This window comes from Eurypyga helias, unplaced genomic scaffold (genome assembly GCF_000690775.1).
Source record: "Eurypyga helias isolate BGI_N326 unplaced genomic scaffold, ASM69077v1 scaffold38892, whole genome shotgun sequence".
In the NCBI taxonomy this organism is placed as follows: Eukaryota; Metazoa; Chordata; class Aves; order Eurypygiformes; family Eurypygidae; genus Eurypyga; species Eurypyga helias.
Genome location: NW_010234823.1, coordinates 1 through 22,005, shown reverse-complemented (window position 1 = coordinate 22,005; position 22,005 = coordinate 1). Strand labels below are relative to the sequence as shown.

General features: G+C 44.9%; 1 protein-coding gene across 1 annotated transcript; it reads right to left on the bottom strand.

The window, feature by feature from the left end:
* Positions 1-3,235: 3,235 nt before the first annotated feature.
* BCO2 (beta-carotene oxygenase 2) lies at positions 3,236-21,844 on the bottom strand. Its single transcript, XM_010146573.1, has 12 exons — positions 21,736-21,844; positions 14,641-14,845; positions 13,329-13,540; positions 11,727-11,842; positions 9,736-9,838; positions 8,428-8,556; positions 8,126-8,286; positions 7,273-7,440; positions 5,715-5,852; positions 4,839-5,021; positions 3,717-3,827; positions 3,236-3,349 (listed from the first exon to the last, which is right to left on the bottom strand). Exons 1-12 carry the CDS (start codon positions 21,842-21,844, stop codon positions 3,236-3,238), a joined length of 1,749 nt encoding a protein of 582 aa, XP_010144875.1.
* Between the last annotated feature and the right edge of the window lie 161 nt (positions 21,845-22,005).

The window sequence follows — 22,005 nt, the reverse complement described above, 5'->3', positions numbered from 1 at the left end:
CTGAGGCGCGCCCGGCCGCCGCCTTGCCCTGACGCCCAAATCCGTCTTGTCCCCGGCTAATGTCTCCTGTACGCAGCCTGCGACCTTGTAGGAGCCAGTGGTGCCGCTCGGAATGAGACTGAAAACCCTGCGTCGTATTTCCCAGTTCAAATTGCCGCTGTTCACCTGTGTCCAAGCGTGCTGGGCACAGTGGTGCAGGGCGAGCCATGCTGTTGAGTACCGACGAGCTCAGCTTTTGGCTTAGTTCATGTTCTGCGTTACACAACATAACACAAAAATAGCCTGGATGGCATCAGAGTCAGCATTTTTTAGGCTGCTGAGCTGGTGGGTGCGAGGCCTGGGAACAGAATGAGCTGAGATGTGCACGCAAGCTCAGACAGCACAGGGGCTTTCTACAGGGTGGCAGTGGGGTTTGTAGCGCAGCCAGGTCAGAGACGTGACATTTGTGCATCTTGCCGCTTGTCTTTGCCCTGACATTCCTCCTCCCAGGCATTTCATCCTCTCATTTATCCTGTAACGTTAGCTGTGGTTAGACCCACAGGCCAACAGTCTGACTCGCTTGTGTGTTCAAGGGGTAACGGGTTTAAATTGAAAGTGGGGAGGTTTAGATTAGATATCAGGAAGAAATTCTTCACGGAGAGGGTGGGGAGGCACTGGGACAGGTTGCCCAGAGATGTTGTGGATGCCCCATGCCTGGGAGTGTCCAAGGCCAGGCTGGATGAGGCTTGGAGCAACCTGGTCTAGTGGAAGGTGTCCCTGCCCATGGCAGGGGGGTTGGAACTGGATGATCTTTAAGGTCCCTTCCAACCCAAACCATTCTATGACACTATGATTCTTTTATTATGGCAATTGCGAGAAGCGTGCTTATAAATGCATCAGTGCTCAGGGGTGAGTCTGCCAAGAAAAGCTGACAGGCTGTAAATGCACCTGAAAAGTGTTCACAGAGCAATCCAAAAAGAAGCAGTTTGCAAAGGAATGCTCACCTGAAGGGACCCAGAAAACATCAGGGACCTAATTCCCACCCACCTCAAGTAACGGAGCTCTGGCCACCCACCCCACAGCACTGTGGTACCCAAGGAGCTATTGCTAAACCTTTGAGAATGCCCTGCTGTGCAGTCGTGTGCCTGATTTGAGGTGGTTTAGGTCAGGTTAAGTGTACACAGCAGTCCTTCCCTGCACCTCGCACAGGACGGGGCTGCCAGGCCTGTCGATTCCCTTTCTATCCTTGGCAAACTAGCTTGACCTCTGGGATGGTTATGGACCTGGCCAACTTGAAGGGGTGCAGTCTGGTAATAACATTCACAGAGTTCAAGCAGACAACTCCCTAAGTGTGGTGATTTTCAGGAAGCTTTGAGAGAGGGGGTGGAACCTGGATTTCTCAGTGCTGCAAGGGTTTGAATGGAGCTAACTGCATCAGCATATTCCCTCAAGTCCTGGAAATCCTGGGTGCCCCAGGAATAACAGTGTATCCGCCAGTTTTTGTCAGAGTGGAAGAACTCCAAGCCTCAGGGCAGGATCTCAGAGTTCTGTATAACAGGAACAGGAGAAAAAACCAGTTCTTAAGGTAGTGGAGTGCAGTCTGTGTGCACAACTGCCAGCTGCTGAAGCACAGCTTTACCAACACAGCACAGGCTTTGCACTGCAGAGCATCTTTTTTCCCCTGCACTACTGATCTACAGCCCTGCCTTGGGTACTCTGGTTGGTTGCAATTAACAGGGGGTTTAGACGAACCTCTGACACTGCCTTTCCCCTTCCCACTTCATCAACAAAAAAAACTGTTTAAGGAAGAGCAGCAGTGGTGACAGAACTCTACCACTGTCAATAAGCACTAACTTAGCATCACTCAGCTTCCAGCCCTGGGGATGTGACCTGGCTGGGGTTTTTTTTCCTCTGTCTGTGTGAGACAATTCCACTGGCTTACAGATGGGGCTGGCAGGGCTGGAGTTCCAGCAACGGGAGGCGTTTGCCATCTAGTGGTTTTGTGAGATTAGCTTTGGCATGAGCCTCTGCCTTCTCACAGCACTGCAACCCTGGTGTGCAGTGTGCAACCCTTGTTTCTCCCCCTCATCTTTTCCCCAGAGCTGTAAGGAAGGTGTAGAAGGCCAGAGAGGAGATAAAGCTGGGTTGTTTGAGTGGAGTGAGACAGCTCTGATTTGGTTCAGTTCTGTCTGGGCTAGGAAGCAAGGGCTTTCCCTCAAACCACAGGGCACAAGGGCTGATTTTTGCCCAAGGAAATGGTTCAAAACATTCTTGAGGCTTCTCACAATGAAGAAATATAAAAAGTCCTTAAGCCAGGAGTGAGATCCATTCTCCTGGATGCCTTCACTTTTCACAGCATCCTTAAAGGCAGAGCATGCAAGTGAACTGCTATAGAGGGCTTCCCTCAACACACATATCCACCTACACCTCAGTGTTCAAGAACTTTAGGAGCCTGGATGAGGAAGCAAGCACATGAAGGGTGTTAGAGTTTGATCGGCTCAACTTAAGAGCAAAGGGATATCAAGGCCACAATGCAGGTCTGCATGTTTCATACTGATTAAATCCGGAGGAAGGCAGGAAATATGAGCCATCAGAGCTGCATCCAGTGACGTTGTTTAAGCAGGAGCATGGTGGACACGTGTCAATCATGTCTATGAGACCATGTAACATAATAAGGCGTGTGTCAGGGTTGCAGGTCTGGTAAGGGCAGGGAAAGGAATGCAGACATTTCACAAGGTTTTATTTGAGGGCACCGTTAGTGTACAGAGAAAAGCACTACAATTACAGCTTTATGCAGTGGGGGTGAAATAACAGCCCTTCATTGTGCCTGTATGTTGCTAGTTGATTTTAGTCCTGTCTTCTGCTTTACCCATTTCAGACAAAATCACTGCCCTAAGCACCGATAGTCTCTTCCCTTCAGAGCACATTGCTGCCAAGGAAAAGAAATGGTCATCTTAGTTTCCACTCTCTCCCTTGCAAGCCTTCGACATGACAACCTTGGTGAACTGCTGCCAACTGGTCTATCTAGATAGAAAATTAAGATAAAGCAGTGGGCTGTTGGAGTGAACAGGATTATGCTTTCCTCAGACCCTTTGCTGAATATTGTTAGGGGTACAGCAGTAACTCGGAGGTTATGACAGAGAAAACACAGTTCTTTCATCCAGGGCATAATGCAAAGGTGGGAGGTTAAAGGAAGCAGAGGTTTCTTTCTGAGCCTGACCTGGCTCTGAGTTACAGGAGGTGACAAGATCTTCAGTCAGTGGGAAGTAAAGATGCCGTGGAACCCATAAGGCATTGGCACGGCGACTTCTGCTCGCCCTAATTCTCTGAAGGTCTCTGCATCCAAGACAAGCAGGAAAGCACTTTGGTTCTGCAGGATGAAAAGAAAGCTAGAATGAATTCCCAAACTCCACTGTCCAAGCCACACGTGTCACCCACAAGGAAGCCAAAATGTACAACCAGGCCATGCAGTCACGTGCAACCAGGCTACACAAACTAAGCCTGTAAGAGAGTTGGCCAGGAGCACTGACAGCCACAGACGCCACTCAAGAAACACTGACATTCCAAGGTACTCTCCTACTTGAAGTTTACCTGGCTGTGCCTGGCAACTGCAGAGGCACACACCTTGGGGAGCACTGTGCTAGAACCACTCGCCAGAGACCCTCAAATTCAGTTTTGTGGTTTAAAAAGGATCCCTAATACTGTGTGACTTTGACAAACTAGTAGCAGAAAGTTACCTCAGAGGGGGAGATCACAACAGACAAGATGACTCCACTGTCTTCTGCCGTGGCATTAGGCACTGGCACAAACACAGGCTCTGATGGGTAGAATCCATCCTCCTGCCAAATCTAGCAAGCACAGTAACATATGGATGTGTGTCATTTCATTAATTCTTGTATACTACAGTTAGCAGAGTTGCCAGTTGAAGTGCTCACTACAAAGATAGCCAAGCATACTCTGTACTCCAAGAAACCTATAGTTCAACTTTTTAATTAATTTTTTTGAATACAGTAGTATGATGGTGCCAGTGCTGTGACAGCGTGCACATTGCGCCAGGCATCAAACAGGCAGGGGAAAGGGTTTCCGTTACTCATGTCATCCAACAGTTTACACTGGCACAGATATGAGCTAAAAGCTCAGAATATACCACCATCCTAGCCAGCACAGCCACCTTCACACCACCGTGGTGTGCCCAGGCAGTGTGGAGAGAGAGGTGCCATGTCAGCAGAGAGGAGATCTGTCCCCATCACCGCCTGGGGGCACAGCTGCTGCTTCTATTGCAGGCAAGGCCGTAGCACCCCAAAGCTGTGCTGAAGGAGGGCACTCACGGCAAAATAACTATCCAGAGCAGAACAATTAAAATGCACGTCTCTTTCTGAGTATTCCTGACTCTCTTAGCCTTCAAGGAAGTCTCTGATTAATAAGCATTTAATGCTTTAGAGATCATTATTCCCTGCTTAAGGAGGACACACAAAAAATCCCAGCTTGTGTCTGCAGTTGGAAATATCCTAAACCTTGTTTCTTGCCCGAGTCAAAAATACTTTGGCAGTTTATCTTCCACTGCCTATGCTACTTGGCTATTTTCTGTACTGTCTGATAAGAGATGACTCTTATTTGGCCTGGAAGACGCGTACTTTATCCAACCCTTTCTCTAAGAACCTGGAGTGATATCCTCTCCTGTTTGGTAAGCGTGCCACATTCAGAGAGTGCTAGGTGAGAGATGAAATTAGGAATCTCGTCACAGACCCACTTGAATGAAGTCCCTTAATGAATGAAGTGGCTAGTAAATGACAAATCTTCAAGGCCAGTTCAGTGGAGTGACCCCATTGCCGAAAAAAGATAATGTCACTTCACCTCACCTTGAAATTCTTGGTCTCCACATCGACCTTGATCAAGGAATCTCCAACCAAATGCCGAAAACCACATCCATAGAAGTAACGGTACTTCCTACCATGGTACTGAGAGTAGTTGATCTGGGGGAACTCCAAGCCCCCAACCTTTTCAAAACCCTCAGGGTGGAGATTTTCATGTGTGCACCAGACCTAAAAGAAGTACACATGACACAAGTGCCAGTTTAGCTTTGACTGGGCAGCAGACCTGACTGGTCCCACAAACCCCCTGCACAACCACTGTGGAAAAGAGGTGTTTAAAGCTGAGCCTGACTTTGCACCGAGGCAGGTGGAAGCAGTTCTATCTCCCTTATCTGTTTCACCCACAGAACTGACTCACCATCGCAGACTTTGGAAGCTTCAAGGATCAGTCTAATGTGAAAAACAGGAGCAAGCCCATGTATTCCTGCACTCCTAGCTCAGAAAATCCCAGGTCCAGCACTCAGCAATCTGAGGTACACACAGAGACAACTCCACTCATAGTGGACATGTTCTGTAACACCGGATGCCACTCGGTAGGGCTGTTCAGAGCTGGAAGCAAAGGGCAGCTCTGTACCCAGGTGAAAGCATGGAGGATTTTGCCAATGAAGAAGCTAAAGTTTGGCCAGTTGTTGTAAGGGCTAATAATCCACCTGGGCATTTTTGCTAAGTCACAACCTGCCTTTGCTCTCTCATCTAAGGCAATGTGGTAGTCCTTGTACTAAAACACAGAGTCCCGTCTCAGTCATGACCAAACCTTGCTTGCTTGGCAGACAAGATCAGAGAAGGTAAGAGCACAGGATGGTAAGTGTTGCAGGCAATCTCACCGCAGCCGCAAACGCAGGCCTTTAAGTCTTTAATACGTACCTTGCCATCTGCGTCTTTCACAGCCCTTGCCAACGTGTAAGACAGTGGGTTCAGATTCTTCCCCACAGGCGTGTCTGAATTCACGTTCAGTGGGAGAACAAAGCGACGAGGGAAAGCTCGGGATATCGAATCATAAATCTATTACAGAGACAGAAAGTTAGGGTGATGGACAGAGGAGACTGGCATTTCGGGCTAAGTGCCCTTTTTTGGAACAATTCTGAAGTTTTAGACATTCCTCCCATGCCTGAAATCTTCTTTCTATTATGTACTTTACCAAGTTCTGTTATGGGTTTAAAGGTCTTTTCCAACCTAAACAATTCTATGATTCTATCTGTAACTCACAAGTTCAACGTGAAACTTCATTTTAAGCATATGTATTCATCTTGAAACCCTGTTTTCAAAGCTTTTATGTTTTATGTAGCCACAATAAACTGGTTGAGGAACTCTGTCAGACAAAATATGGCTTAGTCAGCAAGCAAAAGCACTAAGCATGACTTGGGGAAAACAGACAAATCATGCACGGGCATGCCTCAGTCTTTCAGTGCAGTGTGAATTTAAGATTGTGTTCCGAAATGACTTACCCTGGTGCGTGCATACAGACAGAAGGACACCTTCAGACAGAACAAATCACAGCTCTTTTGAGCTCAGAGAAAGCTGAACAAAAGCTGGAATCAGGTTCCAAAGCAAATGGTCATATTAACACTGTGCTGTACCTGGATTTATGTTTACCACATCTTTGCAAAACCAAACCCAACAAAGGAAAGCAGAACAAAATGACCCTCCAGGGACACTTTTCAGATCAGAACTAACTTGCTTCTAGACAGCTCACAACACAGAGAGAGGAAGTTCAGATGTGTCTGAACATGTTGTAGACATGCCTGCCCTTCACCCACAACACAGTGGGTTTCCAACAAACACATCTGCCGAACAAGAAACTGAAAGCACCCCCACTTTTCCAGGGTATGAACTATGCAAAATAATGCCTCTTACGTGGCTTTAAATAGTGTTTTTGACAGAGCTGGACATAATTAAGTAATTTATGAGTACATGCTGTTGCGAGGTGAATGTGAGGAGCAATGTAAAGGTTTCTGCCATTTATATAATAAAGGCTGGTTTTCTTGCCTTGAAACAGTTTCTTTTTCTTTTGCCTTTTAAAAAAGTCATGTAAAAACTTACTTTGCATACTTTCTTGGGGGGGAAATTTTATTACACTGGGATATGGAAAATGAGTATCATTAAAGCCAAGATTTTAAAATAGAAGTACATTCTGCCAGGCTGATAGGGATCTGTGTCACTCACCAGTTTTAAAAGTTTCAAGGAAACTGAAGGAAAGAAAAATACCAACATATTGATAGATCATAATTTTAGTTTTCCCTTATAGCTGTGGTTCCTAATTTTAGTTTTTCCTTATAGCTGTGGTTCCTTTCCCCAATTCAACTCCTCTGCCTTGTGGTCCCCCGTAGTGTTCTCCCTTTTACTAACCTGAACCTTCAGAACAGTAACTCAACCAGCACGGGGCCCCATCAGATCCTGTGCAACACAAATGCAGAGATCTCACCTGATCTAGACCTTCCCCACTCCTCCGCAGGTTCTGAAGCTTGTAGGTAGCCAGAGTCGTTCCATCATCCTGGCAGCACAGGTCAAGGACCACACAGCCATGGTCTTCAAAGGCATTGATTTGATGGAAAGTCGCAAAGGGCTTACTGTACCACTGCCCTGGCAGCACCTACAGTGACCATAAGAGAGGTTAAGTTTCCTCTCTAAAGATCCTAGCCACCCCTCAAAGAGTTTTCTCTTCCCCATTTCATTCTCCACTCTGTCAGTCCTTGGGATTTGTTTTGTGCCTTTGTGTTACAACAGAATGGCTGCTTTAAGCCACCAAGTAGGCAAAACCAGATGAAGAAAAGCCAAGATGTAAAGCAGCCCAGGATAGGTTCCTTGCTTTCATGACTCCATCCCTATAGCATCATTCCCAGACTATGACTGACATTTTTATATTCCATAGTACTTGGGAAATGCATTTCAGATGTAAAGCAGCCCAGGATAGGTTCCTTGCTTTCATGACTCCATCCCTATAGCATCATTCCCATATGACTGACATTTTTATACTCCATAGTACTTGGGAACTGCATTTCAGTCCCTGTCCTGCAGTCCCAGGAACCCCAAACTGCTTATTTCTGCCCTTATTTCTTTTAGGGCTGGCAAAAAATAAAAAAAGAATCAGTAGAGAGGAAAATGAATGAAGTAATCCCATTTTTAATAAACTTACACCCATGCTTATAAAGCCTGTAGTGCAGTAACTTCTGGATCGAGTCATAGTTAGCTGTGGCTGCTACCCAGCCCTCTTCTCTTGGGATCTAAGATTCCAGCAAGAGCTGCACGTCTGCTGGAAAGGCCAAAGATCCACCTACCTCCCCAGTGTGCTTATTCACCACATGGAAGCAGGTATTGTACTGAGGCTCCCAGCTTATTCCGTCAGAAATGGCTTTCCCACGAAGCTTGGAAGTGATAATCTGCAACAGATTCAGCTTGATGGGTTGCTCAATGAAAATGATGTAGTTTTCACTCATTCCTGGGAAGAGAAGGAAGGAGGTATCATCCAAGTATTAGGCAAATGAGACAATAAAAAACCTTGGGGCAGAGGACAGTGAACAGCACTTTCTGCCTCAGCGCAGACAAAATCCACAGAGTCTGAGACAGAAAGCATTCTTACCAAAGCTGTGATAGTAGGAAGGTTTCATCTTATCCATTGGAGCAATGGAGCACAGCACTTTCGCCCCCTCTAGAGTGTCACTCCAGTCTGACTTTTGTGGAGGCACCTGAATGATGTTATACCTACACCCTGGAAGGGAGAAAGGGTGTCAACACCACTGAGACTAAGACTGTCCACATTCATGAAACCAAAGTCAGGCTCCTTTCTGTCTCCCTAAAATACTAGGATCCGCGCAGTCATAGCTAAACTGAGCAGAAACCAAAAGCCAGTTATCAAGTCAATAAAACAATCAACAGAGGATTACCTAGCAAAAAAAAAAAAAAAAGCTTGAAAGGAAGTAGAAGGATTTTCTCAGTCTGGTAGACTGCCATGTAGTTTTACTGTCCGCAGTGCATTCCTCATGTTAACTAGAGTATCCCTTAATAACAGGATCGGGAAGAAAACCAAGTTCATAGCCTGTGTATCAAAAAAATTAAAATTTTGAGCCTTGGTGATGACTGAGACTTATTGAATAAATCTGAGCATATGGGCAGGAAAGAATGGCACATTTGAATAATAATCCATAGTTTGGTCTTTCCAGCCGAAAACAGCATGTGCTGCAAAGCTAGATATTGCTAAAGCCAAAAGGAAATGAAAATAGCAAGAATGAAAACTGATCAAAACTGGGCAACTGTTCAGTGAACTGGAAACAGCTTGAGGTATCGTAATAAAGGGCAGTGACTGTTTTCACAGCCCTCAGGCACCTGAGAAAGAACGCTTTCATGTAACTAACGGTGAATGCTAGCTCTGAACAGCCATGTTGATGTAACTAGATCCCAACTAGATGTAGTGCTCATTGGTTTGGGAAGCAAAATATCCCAGAAAATTCAGCTTTGCTCTAAGATGGCCAGGTAACTGTAATAAATTCCACCCTCTCTCCCGTATAAACCTTTAAGGTCCTTATCAAAAGCCAGTTATTGTAAGTGGAAGATGTGTGGCTAATTGTCAACATTCTTTGGATGAGGCAGGAGTCATTCTCCTGTTTTCGACCAAAGGTTGGGAGAGGAAGAGGGGAATTTGTTGGATATTCATAGGCCAAAGTCAGGAGCTTCTGAAACTAATTGCTGAGAAAAGACATTTTTCTGGGACAGACGGACACCCTGAAATAAGAACTAATCTGGTTTGCCATCATTTTGACACAAAGAGAAACAGCAATTTCAAAGTCTCTCTAGACACCGAAGTTTCTTCAACAACTGCTCCCTGAAGCAGCAGCAAGAAGCAGCCTGTGCACCCTGCCCACAAGCCAGGCCTGGCCATGCCCACTCTTACCATGTTTTCCATAGGAATTGCCCATGTTGTACGTTGTCCCATCAGACTCATAATGAGGATGAGCAGTGGCTCCATTCACTGCAACAAATTTGCTCCAGTCTACCTGCAAATGCCAAAGATTTCCGTCAGCATAAAAGTTTCCTGTTGCTGTGGAGCAAGCCAAACTCTTTCTAAATGTTGTTTTTGTGTAAGTCTGGAGAAGAATAGCTTGATGATGCGGCCCCAGTGTGGGATCTGGACTTTAGCCTTCGTTTTGCTGGCAATCTTCCTAAAGCCCTTGACAATTAACAGTGTTTCTCTCTGTATTAGTCCTACCAGTAAAATGGGACTGATAGCACTAGCCATTTCTCAGGAAGACGTGAGCATTACCCATGGCAGGAAGTGCTCACACAGTGGGAACGTTGCCCATACGAGCATTTTAGCTAGGTGCCCATGTAATAACCACAGACACACATGCATGAAGAAACAGTCACTGCCCCAGAAATAACCAAAGTTTTTGAAAGCACCCGCAGCACACTGACAGCCAGTGTTCATTCTCCCCACAAAGAAAACAGTTCAGCTTCACTGTCTACACCTCAAAGGAACAGTTAGGGCAAAGGTACAACTCTGAGTACTGTTAACTGGTGTTCCTAGTTCCTGGGTTGGGGTGTGGTTTGGGCTCAGACAGTGGCAGGGATGTGTTGGGAAGAAAGTCTGAATGGAAAAGTTGGAGGAATTCCGTGACTTGAAACATTAAAACATGGAAGATAGGCTTCTTTTCCAAAAGTTTAAAAAAAATGGCTTTCAAGTACCCAACCCGAGACCTTTGGAAGGCCCCAGCAGAAAGAGCACCACACGGCTGGAAGCTTAGAAAACCATGTCCTTTTAAGGCATCTCAAATCAGAGAGTTTGAATGTAAGATCATCCCTTCCATTTCTTCATTTTGCCAAAAAATACCAATATGCATCTAAAAAGCAGTCTAAGGGGAATTTTTTTTAATGACACAATGGCTCAGCAGAGCTGAACATTCAGACTAAAAATACCCACGCACCTTTTCGTCACTGTAATGGTTTACAAAACAGATAAAACAGCAAATCGTCAACCTCTCCATTTCAATACGCAAGTAGCGCCCTATACTTCACAAACAGTTTCTCCATGACTCACAGCTGATCCTGGAGGGAGGGAGTCCTAGAATGCCTCCCTCGAGATCCGAAGGTATGCTGAGCCTGGTATTCTGTGGTATTAAATAGCCCATGGTAACACACAGGCAGAATCCTTCCTCAGTCCAGCAAATACCCAGATCCGCTCTAAGGGTGCAGGCAGGGAGGACATACAGCTTATGCTGTCATTATGAAGCTTATGAAGTCACATACTTCCTTCAACAAAGACACACTCCTGTGAGATGCACGGAACTTGTGGGAAGACTTTAACCCTGACTTTTTGTACATTTGCTGGCATGGGAGAAAAATCTAATGACACCTGAACTGTGACTTGACTTATTGAATTCACCACCAATTTGCAACAGAGGTTTTAGTCAAGACTTGGAAGGGCTGGTTGGGGGTGTTTAAAGCTGGGGGTGTAAGAAGGAGATAAAGGGAACAGACAGGAAGAATGAAGACAGGGCAAGAATACAGAGCTGAGATCAGTGATGTTAACTTTTTCCTGTATGCACTTTTAGGCTTTGCACACTGCCGAGTACAGACAAGTCCAGGCAAGTAGTGAGTGCGCTGGAAGAATGCCAGCAGTACCCAAACGGAAATGAGTCTACGTCTGTCTCTCCTCTTTCTTGCTACAATGGGCAGTGACTGAATCTTCACTCATGAGAGTTGCCTTACCGCTAAGTAGCTTTTTCAGGGATTCCAGCACACCATGAAGAGAAGCTTATGGTCATGCTCCAGAGCTGCACTGACCATTTCTTTTGGAATCTGGGTTCCAAATCTGGAATCTTTAGAAACAGCAAGGAAAGGCTTGGCTGTACCATAAGCTAACCCCCTTATCCCACCTGCCCACACCTTTTCCTTTGTCTCAAGCGTTTCCGGGTCCACCTTGTACATGAAGATGTTCTCATTGCTGACATAATAGTCTCCTTTGTACACAACGTAGTTCACACTGGCATTGTCACTTGGCTCTGAAAAGAAATCCCGGAGTTGTACACAGCTCTATTTAAGCTCATGTCACATTATAGCAAGTTAGACATGTTTAAACAAATAAACCCATTTGCAATGACACTAATACCTCTGTGATTGATTAGAAATATCTCACTAATCTACAAAGGCACTCAGGAAACTGTCTGCACAGGTGAGTTCAGGATAAAAGGACAAGGACTGTCTCTTGCGGAAATCACTGCCGTGAAGCCAAGGTAATCTTCATACTTCTATATGCCCTTTGGTTTTGACTTCTTATTTCTTTATATCCCCTTTCTTCCCTAGCCCAAGTCCTCTCCTCTGACAGCCATATGAAGAGTGCCATGTTTGGTTTACAGCGCTGGAAAAAAGAGAGGCAAGACTTGAAGCTACAACTTAGGCTGAGGGGAGGGCAGCGATGCTATTTGTGTGACAGGGCTTGGACAGGGAATGCTGCTTCTCCACTATTCTCTTTCTCTTTCAAACTGAGTCAGGGAGATGTCTTTTGAGAGCTACATGCTCACAACAGCAGGAGCTGTTCTTGCTACTCCTAGGGGAGCTGAGACTCACTAGCCAGGTGGCTGAGAAGAGCTGAGGAAAAAGCAAATCACCCAGCTGCACATTGTGTGCGTGGTGAACAGAGAGCCTGGTACAGGACAAGCCCGAGGACAGGCCTTCTTGTACTGAGCAACAGCCTGCATTTGTATAAAGAGTCAAATGGGCAAGAGTGTGCAGGAACAACCTGCTGGACCTTGAAAAAGAAGACTGGGGATGTAGATATATCTGAAATTAATTGAGAGAGCTGGAGTTGGAGGGGAGTTGGGGAGCAACCATGGAGGGAACATATGAGCACCTTAGAAAAGAACAGATGACACGGCGAGACAGGATCCATCTCCTCAGGGAAGATAAGCAGAAGATGGTGACACACATGAGCAGCAAGTTGCAAACCTGCGGTCTGTTCTGGTTTTAGTGGAAAGTTCTTTGCTTGCATTTAAGCTTAATTCTTTCCTGATGTACACAGAATCCTGTAGGTAATGGTACTTCCATTCCAGCGCATTACCACCTCTCACCCTACTCATATCATTTCCTGCACCTCAGTACAGGAGGGGACGGATTATTCCACTTATCCTACAAGCTTAGCAAGACAAGGTGTTTTAAGGGCAAAGCTGTGTCTCAGGCAGAACGGCAGACTGTAATGCTCATTATCAGGACTGCACAGCATGTTCTTTGGGGAAAGATTTCACCTGGAAATTTGCAACAAACTCTGGAATCAAGTGAGCTGGAGCGGCACTAAAATATTACACTGAATGTGCCTCTCTGAGCTAAGTCTAACAACAACTTGCATTCTTCTTGTTGTTGTTCCAAGGAGTCATCTTCTAAGAAAAACATGGGCTCAGTATAGGGCTAACCAGACTTCCTCACATCTCCCTTCAAACGTAACCACAAAGTTTCCCAAGAAAATCTCAGAACATTTCTTAGAAAACCTCTTACTTGGCATCTCAAAGCGTGACAGGAAGCGCCCAAAGACACTCTTGCATGGGTCTGGCATTGCCAGCGTCCCAAATTCTGACACCACAATGCGGTTGTGCTGGCTGTTAGTCAGGTAGGAACTGCTCTGCAGAAACTTGCTCCGGTATGTCACTGTGCCATTCTCCAACTGGAATTGATGCAACAGGGCCATGCCATCAAACCAATGGTTAAATCTTCAAGAAGAGATAAATAAAAGAACAAGAGTTGGGCACTATATGATGTTCTCCTATACCGTTCCCTCCTGCTTTATGTTTATTATTGTTTGTAAAAAGCTAATGCCCAGATCCCATGGTCACTTAAACACGCACAGCCTTGCAATGAGTCTGGAAAAACATTTCAATCAAGTGAAACAAATCAAGTGTATTTACAGCTGTGAGATGTGAAGTTAGACACCGACTTTCAGTGAGATTTGGGGTCGCTACATTACTTTTGAAAGTGGACCTCAGAGACTTCTGAAAATGGTATGTGTGTAAGTTTGGGGGGAAATCATCTGTACTGGTAAACCAATCACTCTGCAGACCTGCATATGGAACAGAAATTATGCTTTACTGTACAACAAGAAGAGAAATTATTATTGAAAGCCCAACTGCACAAGGAGGAGCCTTCAGCTCTCAGCTGTCTGCAGGATGCTATTTTCTCTAAAACGAGAAATCTCTGAGACTTTGAGAAAACCTTAAAGTCTATCTCCGGAAATATGATAAGATGATCAACTCTGGCTAGCTGCTGCCATCAGCTTTGCTGGAGGAAAAGCTAGGTTTGTCAGTTAGCTAGAATGGCAGAGTCCAAGCCAAAGGCAAGAGCTGCCTTCTTGAAATATTTTAATATATTATTTTTAAAATGAGATGGGTTTGCTTCTAAAGCAACTCACACAATTTAGTTCAATCAACTTTACAAATGCTGCCCCGGATTTCAGAATGCTCGTGGGATGGACTTGTGTTAATGACAAAGGACTAGGAGCGTGGATGTTTTAATCCCCGGCTCTGTTCCCTCATTATATCGTTCTGAGTAGGTCACAGCCTCTCTGTGACTCACCTTCTCCAACCTTAATAAGTTAACCATGCTCCTATTTTCAGAGAGCCCACTGGGAGTTTCCAGGTGAGGGAGCAACTGTTCTTAAAAGAATGATAACATAAGCATTTCTTCCTTGCCTTACTTAAAAAGAAACTACAAGGTGCTCCCAACAGTGGTGACACATTTGGTGGGGGGGATCCCTTTAGGTTTAGGCAGCTCTCAGGCCAGAATCATTTGACAAACTCACCAAACCTGGACTTACTTCTCCTGGCCAAACTCAAACTTCCCAGGACCATTCCTCAGAAGATTGCCATTAATCCATTTGGGAATGTGCCCTTTGATCTTCGCTGGGATGGGCTGAGGGGTGTCCTCTACCGTCTGCACTAAGGGTGAGATGCATTGCAAACCCCTGGGGCTGTGGATGGTGATTTGCTCCTTGGACGGGCCAGGCAGGAAATTCTTTAAACCTGCAAAGAAAGCAGTGAGAACAAAAAGCAGGTAACTAAGAATTTCACTTGAATAAACAGCCAATAGCTAGACCTTGAGTTTGGAGGTCTAGGAGAACAGTACTCAGCATTCTGCAAGCAGCCAAGCTGAAGTGGATATTCAAATTAAAGCTGTGTTCCCATAATACCCCACACATCCACAGGGAGCTGAAAATCCAGTGGATTTAACTCTACTGCAGTTAATCCATTAGAGACACCTGTTCTGCAGTCCAAAGGAGGTAATAAAATACATGATGATAGGAAAGAAGAGAACTTTAATTAAAGAAGCTTATAGTTGAAATTTATTTTAAGAAGTAACTAAGAGCATGTAACCTATGAATATTTGTTATAAGAACCTATGAGGTTGCAAAAAGATATCTGTTCCGAGTTGGGATGATACCCAGAGTAATGTTGAGGGGGAGCCGTAAAAATAATCTCCCAGTGATTCCTGACAAGCAGTCCGCAGAAGAACGTGACAGAAGGGAGCTAATCTGACCGTTGCAGACCAAAGCCACAAGCAGAAAGATGCAGTTAGGCACCTTGTAAAGCAGCGCATGTTGCCTTTATAATATGGCCAAAAGCAAGGCAGAGTTGGGCACACTTCAGACAGAAGAACTGCCTTCTAGAACACCCTCAAACTCCACCAAGGGTTTCTGAAACAGTGTTGGAAAATCATGCTCACAGTAAGAAGCAACATTTTTGGCAGCTAAAGCTAATATAGGGTTTTCCTAATCCTGACCATTTCAGAGTGAAGTAATTTTATGCTACCAGTATTTCTTTTAACTTGAACAGCCAGCCAAAATTCAGGATGTCCCAGCTTGGGCATTTAGGGGAAGAGGTGTGGCATTAGCTTCCTTCAAAAAAATGTGTTATTTTTAACAAAAGTGTACAACATCCTTTAGTGAATTAAGAAACAAACAAACCAACCAACCCAACACACCAGTTTTCCTGCCCATAGTACAAAGGCTGTTCTAGAAAAATAAAGCAGCTCACTAGGAAGAACATCCCACAGAACAACCCAGGGGAGGCCCAGACTCTAAATCCAGGCAAGCCATAGCTTGTTACATAACAAATGTTACGACCATAACGATAAAGAACCCAAAGTCTTGAAATACAGGTTGTCACATACAGACTGTCATGTTTGCTCTACACTGCACATGGAGGACTCTGCTAAGCTGGCATTATTTGAAGTGCAGTAGACCAGAAGCTCACAGGCTATTGAAAGGTGTACAGGTCGGTTCTCAAAACTCCGCGGTGCTATCTGACTTCAGAAGCTCAGAGGCAACTGCTGGCATTAACCCTTGCACATAAAAAAAACTACCCAAAACCAAGAATAACTGCACACCCCCCAAAAAATGGAAGTCAGGAAGAAGAGAAATGAAACTGAACTGAAATGCATTTACAGGACAGGACAAACCAAATTAAACAGGTAAGTAAATAAGCAATAGCAGAAAAGGGTAATTTGTGATGGAACCTCGTATTTGAATGCAATAAGCCCTAATTAGGCAGAGGGCAAAGGCATCAAGAAAGCATGAACTGCCTGGAATGCTGTGTGCTAACAGCACACAGTAGTTATTGGCTCCGGTAGCCTGGTTTGCAAAGCCTCATCTACACAAGGATTGTTTTAGCAATCCATTTAGCTGCAGAGGTGGATTTACCTAGAAAGTACACAGGCTGTTGCCTTCCTTCCCAACCTTATCATCACCTCATCCATCACAGGCTTCATGTCCACAGGTCAGTGGAGTTGCTTTGCTACACTGCTCCACCCTCACCGTAAGACCACTGAGCCCTGAACTAAACCAGAACCGCTGAAGATTGAGGTGAAAGTAGAACACTGATATAAAAGGACAGTGTGACATACACAGATCTATTCCTGAATCAGGTCTAGAAAAGAAGACAAGACCAAACACTGAGCAGAGTACAGACCGATATTGAACTTCAATCCGATATTTTGATCCAGCAATTCTGGTTATACCAGTCACTTTCACCACTGCTTCTTCTAGCCTACGTTCTTTAATCCAGGTGATTAAGTGAAGCTGCTGCACAATTTACCTGTGAGCCTCTGAAACCATACCTACAGAGGACATTTGCTATTTCATCTGCAAAAGAACTGAGTTGGCAGACAGCATTTTTCTAAGCTTCCCTCTTTAGCACAGGCAGAGACAAGAATGGGTGTCAGGCATGCAGAAAGGTAAATTGCAAGATCCCTTCAATGTAGTTCTCTGGCTTGCCAATCCTCAAATCCTTCTTTAGATCTCTAATATGGTAAGTCAGCTAGATAAAGAATTCAGGCTGCAGGGCTAAAGCAATTAACCTCAAACCACCAACATCCTCTCCCTCTTAAAATTCAATTAAGTTCTGATTAAATCCTATACGAAGCACTCAATCTGATGCCAACACCAGTGCTTCAGAGTATTTCCTTCGACATAAGGAAGTAGAGGCTTTTCGTATCAACCAGTACCTGGCAGGTTTAGTGACTGCCATCACTATTTGCAGAATATCTGCTGTAGTAGGCCAAGCTAAAGCTTGTAAAGATGTAAAATATGCAGAAGAAAGGAGAGCAACGTGTCCCTGAGGAGACATTCTTGCATCCAAGCAGAAAGAAGGATGGCACGACCAAGGATGGCGATACATAGAAGCTTTCTGGACAGCAGCGTAGTTACACATGGGAATTTAGAAAGATAAACTTCATAAAAGAGCCCGAACAGAACTAGAAAAGACCTCCTGGGTCGTCTCCTCCCAGCTGCTGTCCCAGAGAGTCATATATATGAACTCCGTCTTAAGAGTTAATGTTTCCTGGCACTTATCCCGTTTGGAAGACTAGTCATTGCCCAGATGTTTAGAAAAATCCTTTGAATTTACAGAAGTACAGTTTATCCCCCTTGTTCTTCTGTCAGCATTGTTCGGTGGCTTTGGTAGCTCTCCCTCCCTTGTGTTTACCACAGGTATTTAGAGTGAGCAATCATATCACTTCCTAAGCTAAGCAAGCCAAGTTCTTTTCGTTTTCCTTCTCCTGTGATAACGTTGCCATTCACACGATCAACTTAGTAATCCTTCCTGAAATCTGATCTAGTTAGAATTCGTTTCAAGACATAGTTCAGAAAGTGCCCGAGAACAGGCTATGTACAAGAATGCGTAAGTTGATACCCTGTCCTGTCAGACCGGAAAGAAGCAAGCCTAGCAGGATAATGTGCTGTCTTTCCTCCTGGGAACCACTAAAATGAGCTGAAGATCCTGACAGGAATGCACGCAAACTGTAATCAAATCATGACACCGAGGTGAGCTAGCAGAAGTTAGCAGAAAACCGACACGGCATTCTAGGACAATTTCGAAAAGCCAAGGAGAAGTGGAAGGATGAAAAAAAAATAAAAGCAGGTTTGAAGAGATTCAGGACAAGAAACAGAAGACAAAAATAAACAATGACCTCCTCTAAAGTGTGTCTCGCTTGCATTAGGTCAACTGCCTCAGTATGGCAGATCATTGGTCTGATCTGGAAACAAGATGTGGTCCGGGAGTTCCTTAGTGACCGTCATCTCCAAAGCGACACGGCATTTGAGAAACGCAGTGGTGGTGGGGTGGATGTGGTCAGACAGGTTCTTTGCAGGGCCTTTATGCAACCTGCCCCTTTTCTCCTTCATGAAGGTATCATTATCCGTGCAATTTCCTGAGATATGATGATCAGTAGCAGCAGCAGCAAACAAAACAGGCTGATGAGCACATGGAGCCAAGACCAGAAGGGCTTTGTGCAAGTCACTCCCCCCGTCAGCACAGCACAGCCTTGCATTCGCTCCAAAAACACAAGCTGCTGCAATGCACGTGCAGGACAGAATGCAGAATAAACCCATCAAAAGAAATAATATTGTTGCTAATCTGTGAGTGACCCTATCCATGTTTAAAACAAAGGGGAAAAAACCCACCATGGCTGCACATCCTATACTTCCCTATTAACAACCCTGAACAAAGTCTACCCTCCAAATTTAACCAGAGTTAAGCACGCAGTGATAAAGCTTAACTTATGGTAACATCCAGCTACCCAAGAGGACACTGATCTCTGTTAACAACAGAACACAGACTGCTTTTCAACGTTGAGCAACACGTAAACAAAATGAAGTACCAACTCTGCTCTACGATTCTGGCTGCACCCTGAGACGGAGGAGTTTGAGTAAGCAGTGAACCGAAGGCGCTACAGTCCCAGTGGGGCTTACTGTATTGGCCTGAACATAATACCTGAAAATCAGCACAAGATTACAACATGCCATCTCCAAAATCTCATTTCTGGACTAAAATTTCCAGTTTTCCTCAAATCTTTAAAAAAAGATCTAAACATCTGTTGGGATACCAGAGCAGAGGCAGTGCCAAAGACAGCATTGTAATATTTCCTTTCTAAAGGTTTATCATAGCCTGGCACTGTTCGTTCCTGTACTCTTTCCATTCAAAGAGCGTGGTGTCGTAATTTCTCTGCCTGTCACAAACTGACATCCTAGTATTGATTTTTTATATCCAGAAACAGTGGAACCAAGGACAAGGATCTTGAAATCGGGTGCAGAAGAAGCTATCCCACCAGCTTTGGGCAGGGCTGCAATGAATCAGACATTAAATTGCACTTGAACAGCAACGAGCGGGGCAAAAAAATGTTAACAGTGGATGGAGGAAACACAGAAGCCTTTTGCTAGCCGTGACGTTGAAATTGCATTGGACGTAGCAAAATCAATTTAAGTTACGTGTGCAAATCCCACCAACATTCATCTCCACATGCAAACTGCACAGCCTAATTGCTTGCCTCAGGCTGACATCCAGGACCAGACTTAGGGGCAGACTTCAGTAAACAGAATGCTCACAGCTGGTACGCTTCAAGCAGGTAGAGTGAAGCAAGAATTCTGTTTTCCCTGAGGACTCATGCAAATTCAGAATATCCATACAGGTTTGGAAATCCTCTGGCACAAGGGCCACATTATGATTGCTGTCAATAAGATTGGACCAACATGGCACGCAAACCGGTTTTCCCCACCCCCCCACCCCGAACCGCAGTTGCTGTAGCTGTTGATTTCTGGCAGTTGACTTCTCTAGCCTTCACCCTCCGCCTTCACCTGGGTTGAACCCCTCAGCTCACCTGCGTGTCACACACTCATTTCTGAACTGAAGGTGTTGCACTTGCCTTGGGTCTGCTGGGAAGTGCCCGTACTTGACTCCTTGTTCCATCTAGTCTGTTGACTTCCCATTGTCAGGGGTTCAGCCACCCACCTCCTTGCTAGCAGGCAAAGAACATAAAAGAATTGACAGAAAACACAGGGGAAAAGAAACGCAGAAAAGGAGTGGAGAAAGGCTTGTCAAAGGGAGGTAAGGGAGAACAGCAACTGTGAACTGTGCATACTCTTGAACATGAAATATCTTTTGATTTCCCAAAGACACCTGTAGAAATAGATTCTACACTTTGGGGGTGTTGTATTGCTGACAAAGAAAGCGTAATTTCTTTATTAAATACTGTTCTACACAATCAAGTCCTTGGAACACTTAGCCTAGAAGGCACTATGAATAACCGGTGAGCTAGGAAAATTTTGCCGGTGTCACAGGAAACGTATCAGATGGAGTAAACGTTACTCATGCTTTTTTTTTTTTTCATTATTACAGTTTCATTCAAATGCCTGAGCAAATAATAGAAGGGTTGCTTTTTTTCATGATCCAACATTCTCACCTTTTAGCTAAACGGAGACAATTCTCTATCAGCAAGCTTTTTCAATAAGACCTTAGTAAAAGTCAGGGGAAATCCATCATTTTCAAAAAGATACAGAAAACGAGGCAAGGAAATTTGCAGGCTTTTCATGTCACACAGGTAATCAAGACAGGAGCACAGCTCTTTTGGTTCCTATGTAGTTCAGCTTCAAAGCATAATGAAAGAGGTAGAGTGCGAGAGACTAGCAGAGCGCCCCGGTTTAAACAAGATTGTGCAGTTGTTGCGATCTGCTCGCAGATCAAAAGAATATCATACATTTATGCATCTAGGCTTTTTTTCCCAGGAGTAAAGTACTTCATCACACCCCGAAATGCTAATACCATCGGTTGTTTTATAGAACATTCCCAATGCCAGACAATATTTGGTTATTTAGTTTGCATTAATTACTCTGCCTCTGAATTTTCCATCTCTCAGATGTAGCTGATTACACACGCCTTACACCAACTTAGTAATGTGCAGTGAAAAAGAAACCCCCTGCACTGCTCCTAAATTTGTATCCATGGATGTGTGCGGGTGGCACAGGAAGGCAGGTTTGAGAACCTTTCAGAGCTCTGGATACCCCAGAAGCAATCCTTTGGTTCCAAAGGGGAGGAAAACAGCACCATCACCATCAAAAAACAGATATTACGGTGAATAAAGTCACCATGGTTATTGATTCCTATTTTGTGATAACAGATCTCACACTCTCACACACACAAAACCCCAAGAGTTCAGGTTGTGCAGTGGTGGTACAGACTGCAGAGTTCGGTGGTGGTACAAAACCCCTTGGGGTAGTTCCCCACTTGTCCAAGTCAACGCTGCGGCAATGTCGCTGCCCGAAACAACCCTCTCGCTCACAGCCCGCTGGCCCGGCTCGCCGCACGCTCCCTCGCAGAGGGAATCTGCTGCCTACTGGGTTTCCAGCTCTAAACCATCACTATCTGCTCGTAATCCGAGGGAATCTGTGCAATGGACTTGCCTCTCCCGCTTATCTTTTCAATAAATAACAGCGAAATCCTGGCTTCTAACAAATTGCTTAGTTCTTAATTTCTGATCACTAGCAATTAAATTGCTCTGCCGAGCGGTGTCAGAGCAGCTCCCAACAGCAACAGAAAACCCCATCCCAAGAGAATGGATGGATTTGTTTGTTTATGCATTTTACCTGGAATGAATTGCATCAAAGAGCAGAGGAAATGCCGCAAATTAGCAAGCAGGAGGCTGATGGCAGACAAAAGGATTTGGGAAAACATATTCCGCTGGGGAGAAGGCATCAGATCGGAGATGGTCAGGCAAGGGTACCGGTGCCAGGATGATAGTGTGCAGCCCGCACTGATGGATCGGTTCAAGAGCTGCCTGACATCACCATTTCAGAATAAGAGCCAGGGCTGTCTGCGCTAGCAGGGCAGGAGGAACGAGCCAGCCGGCCTGCCTG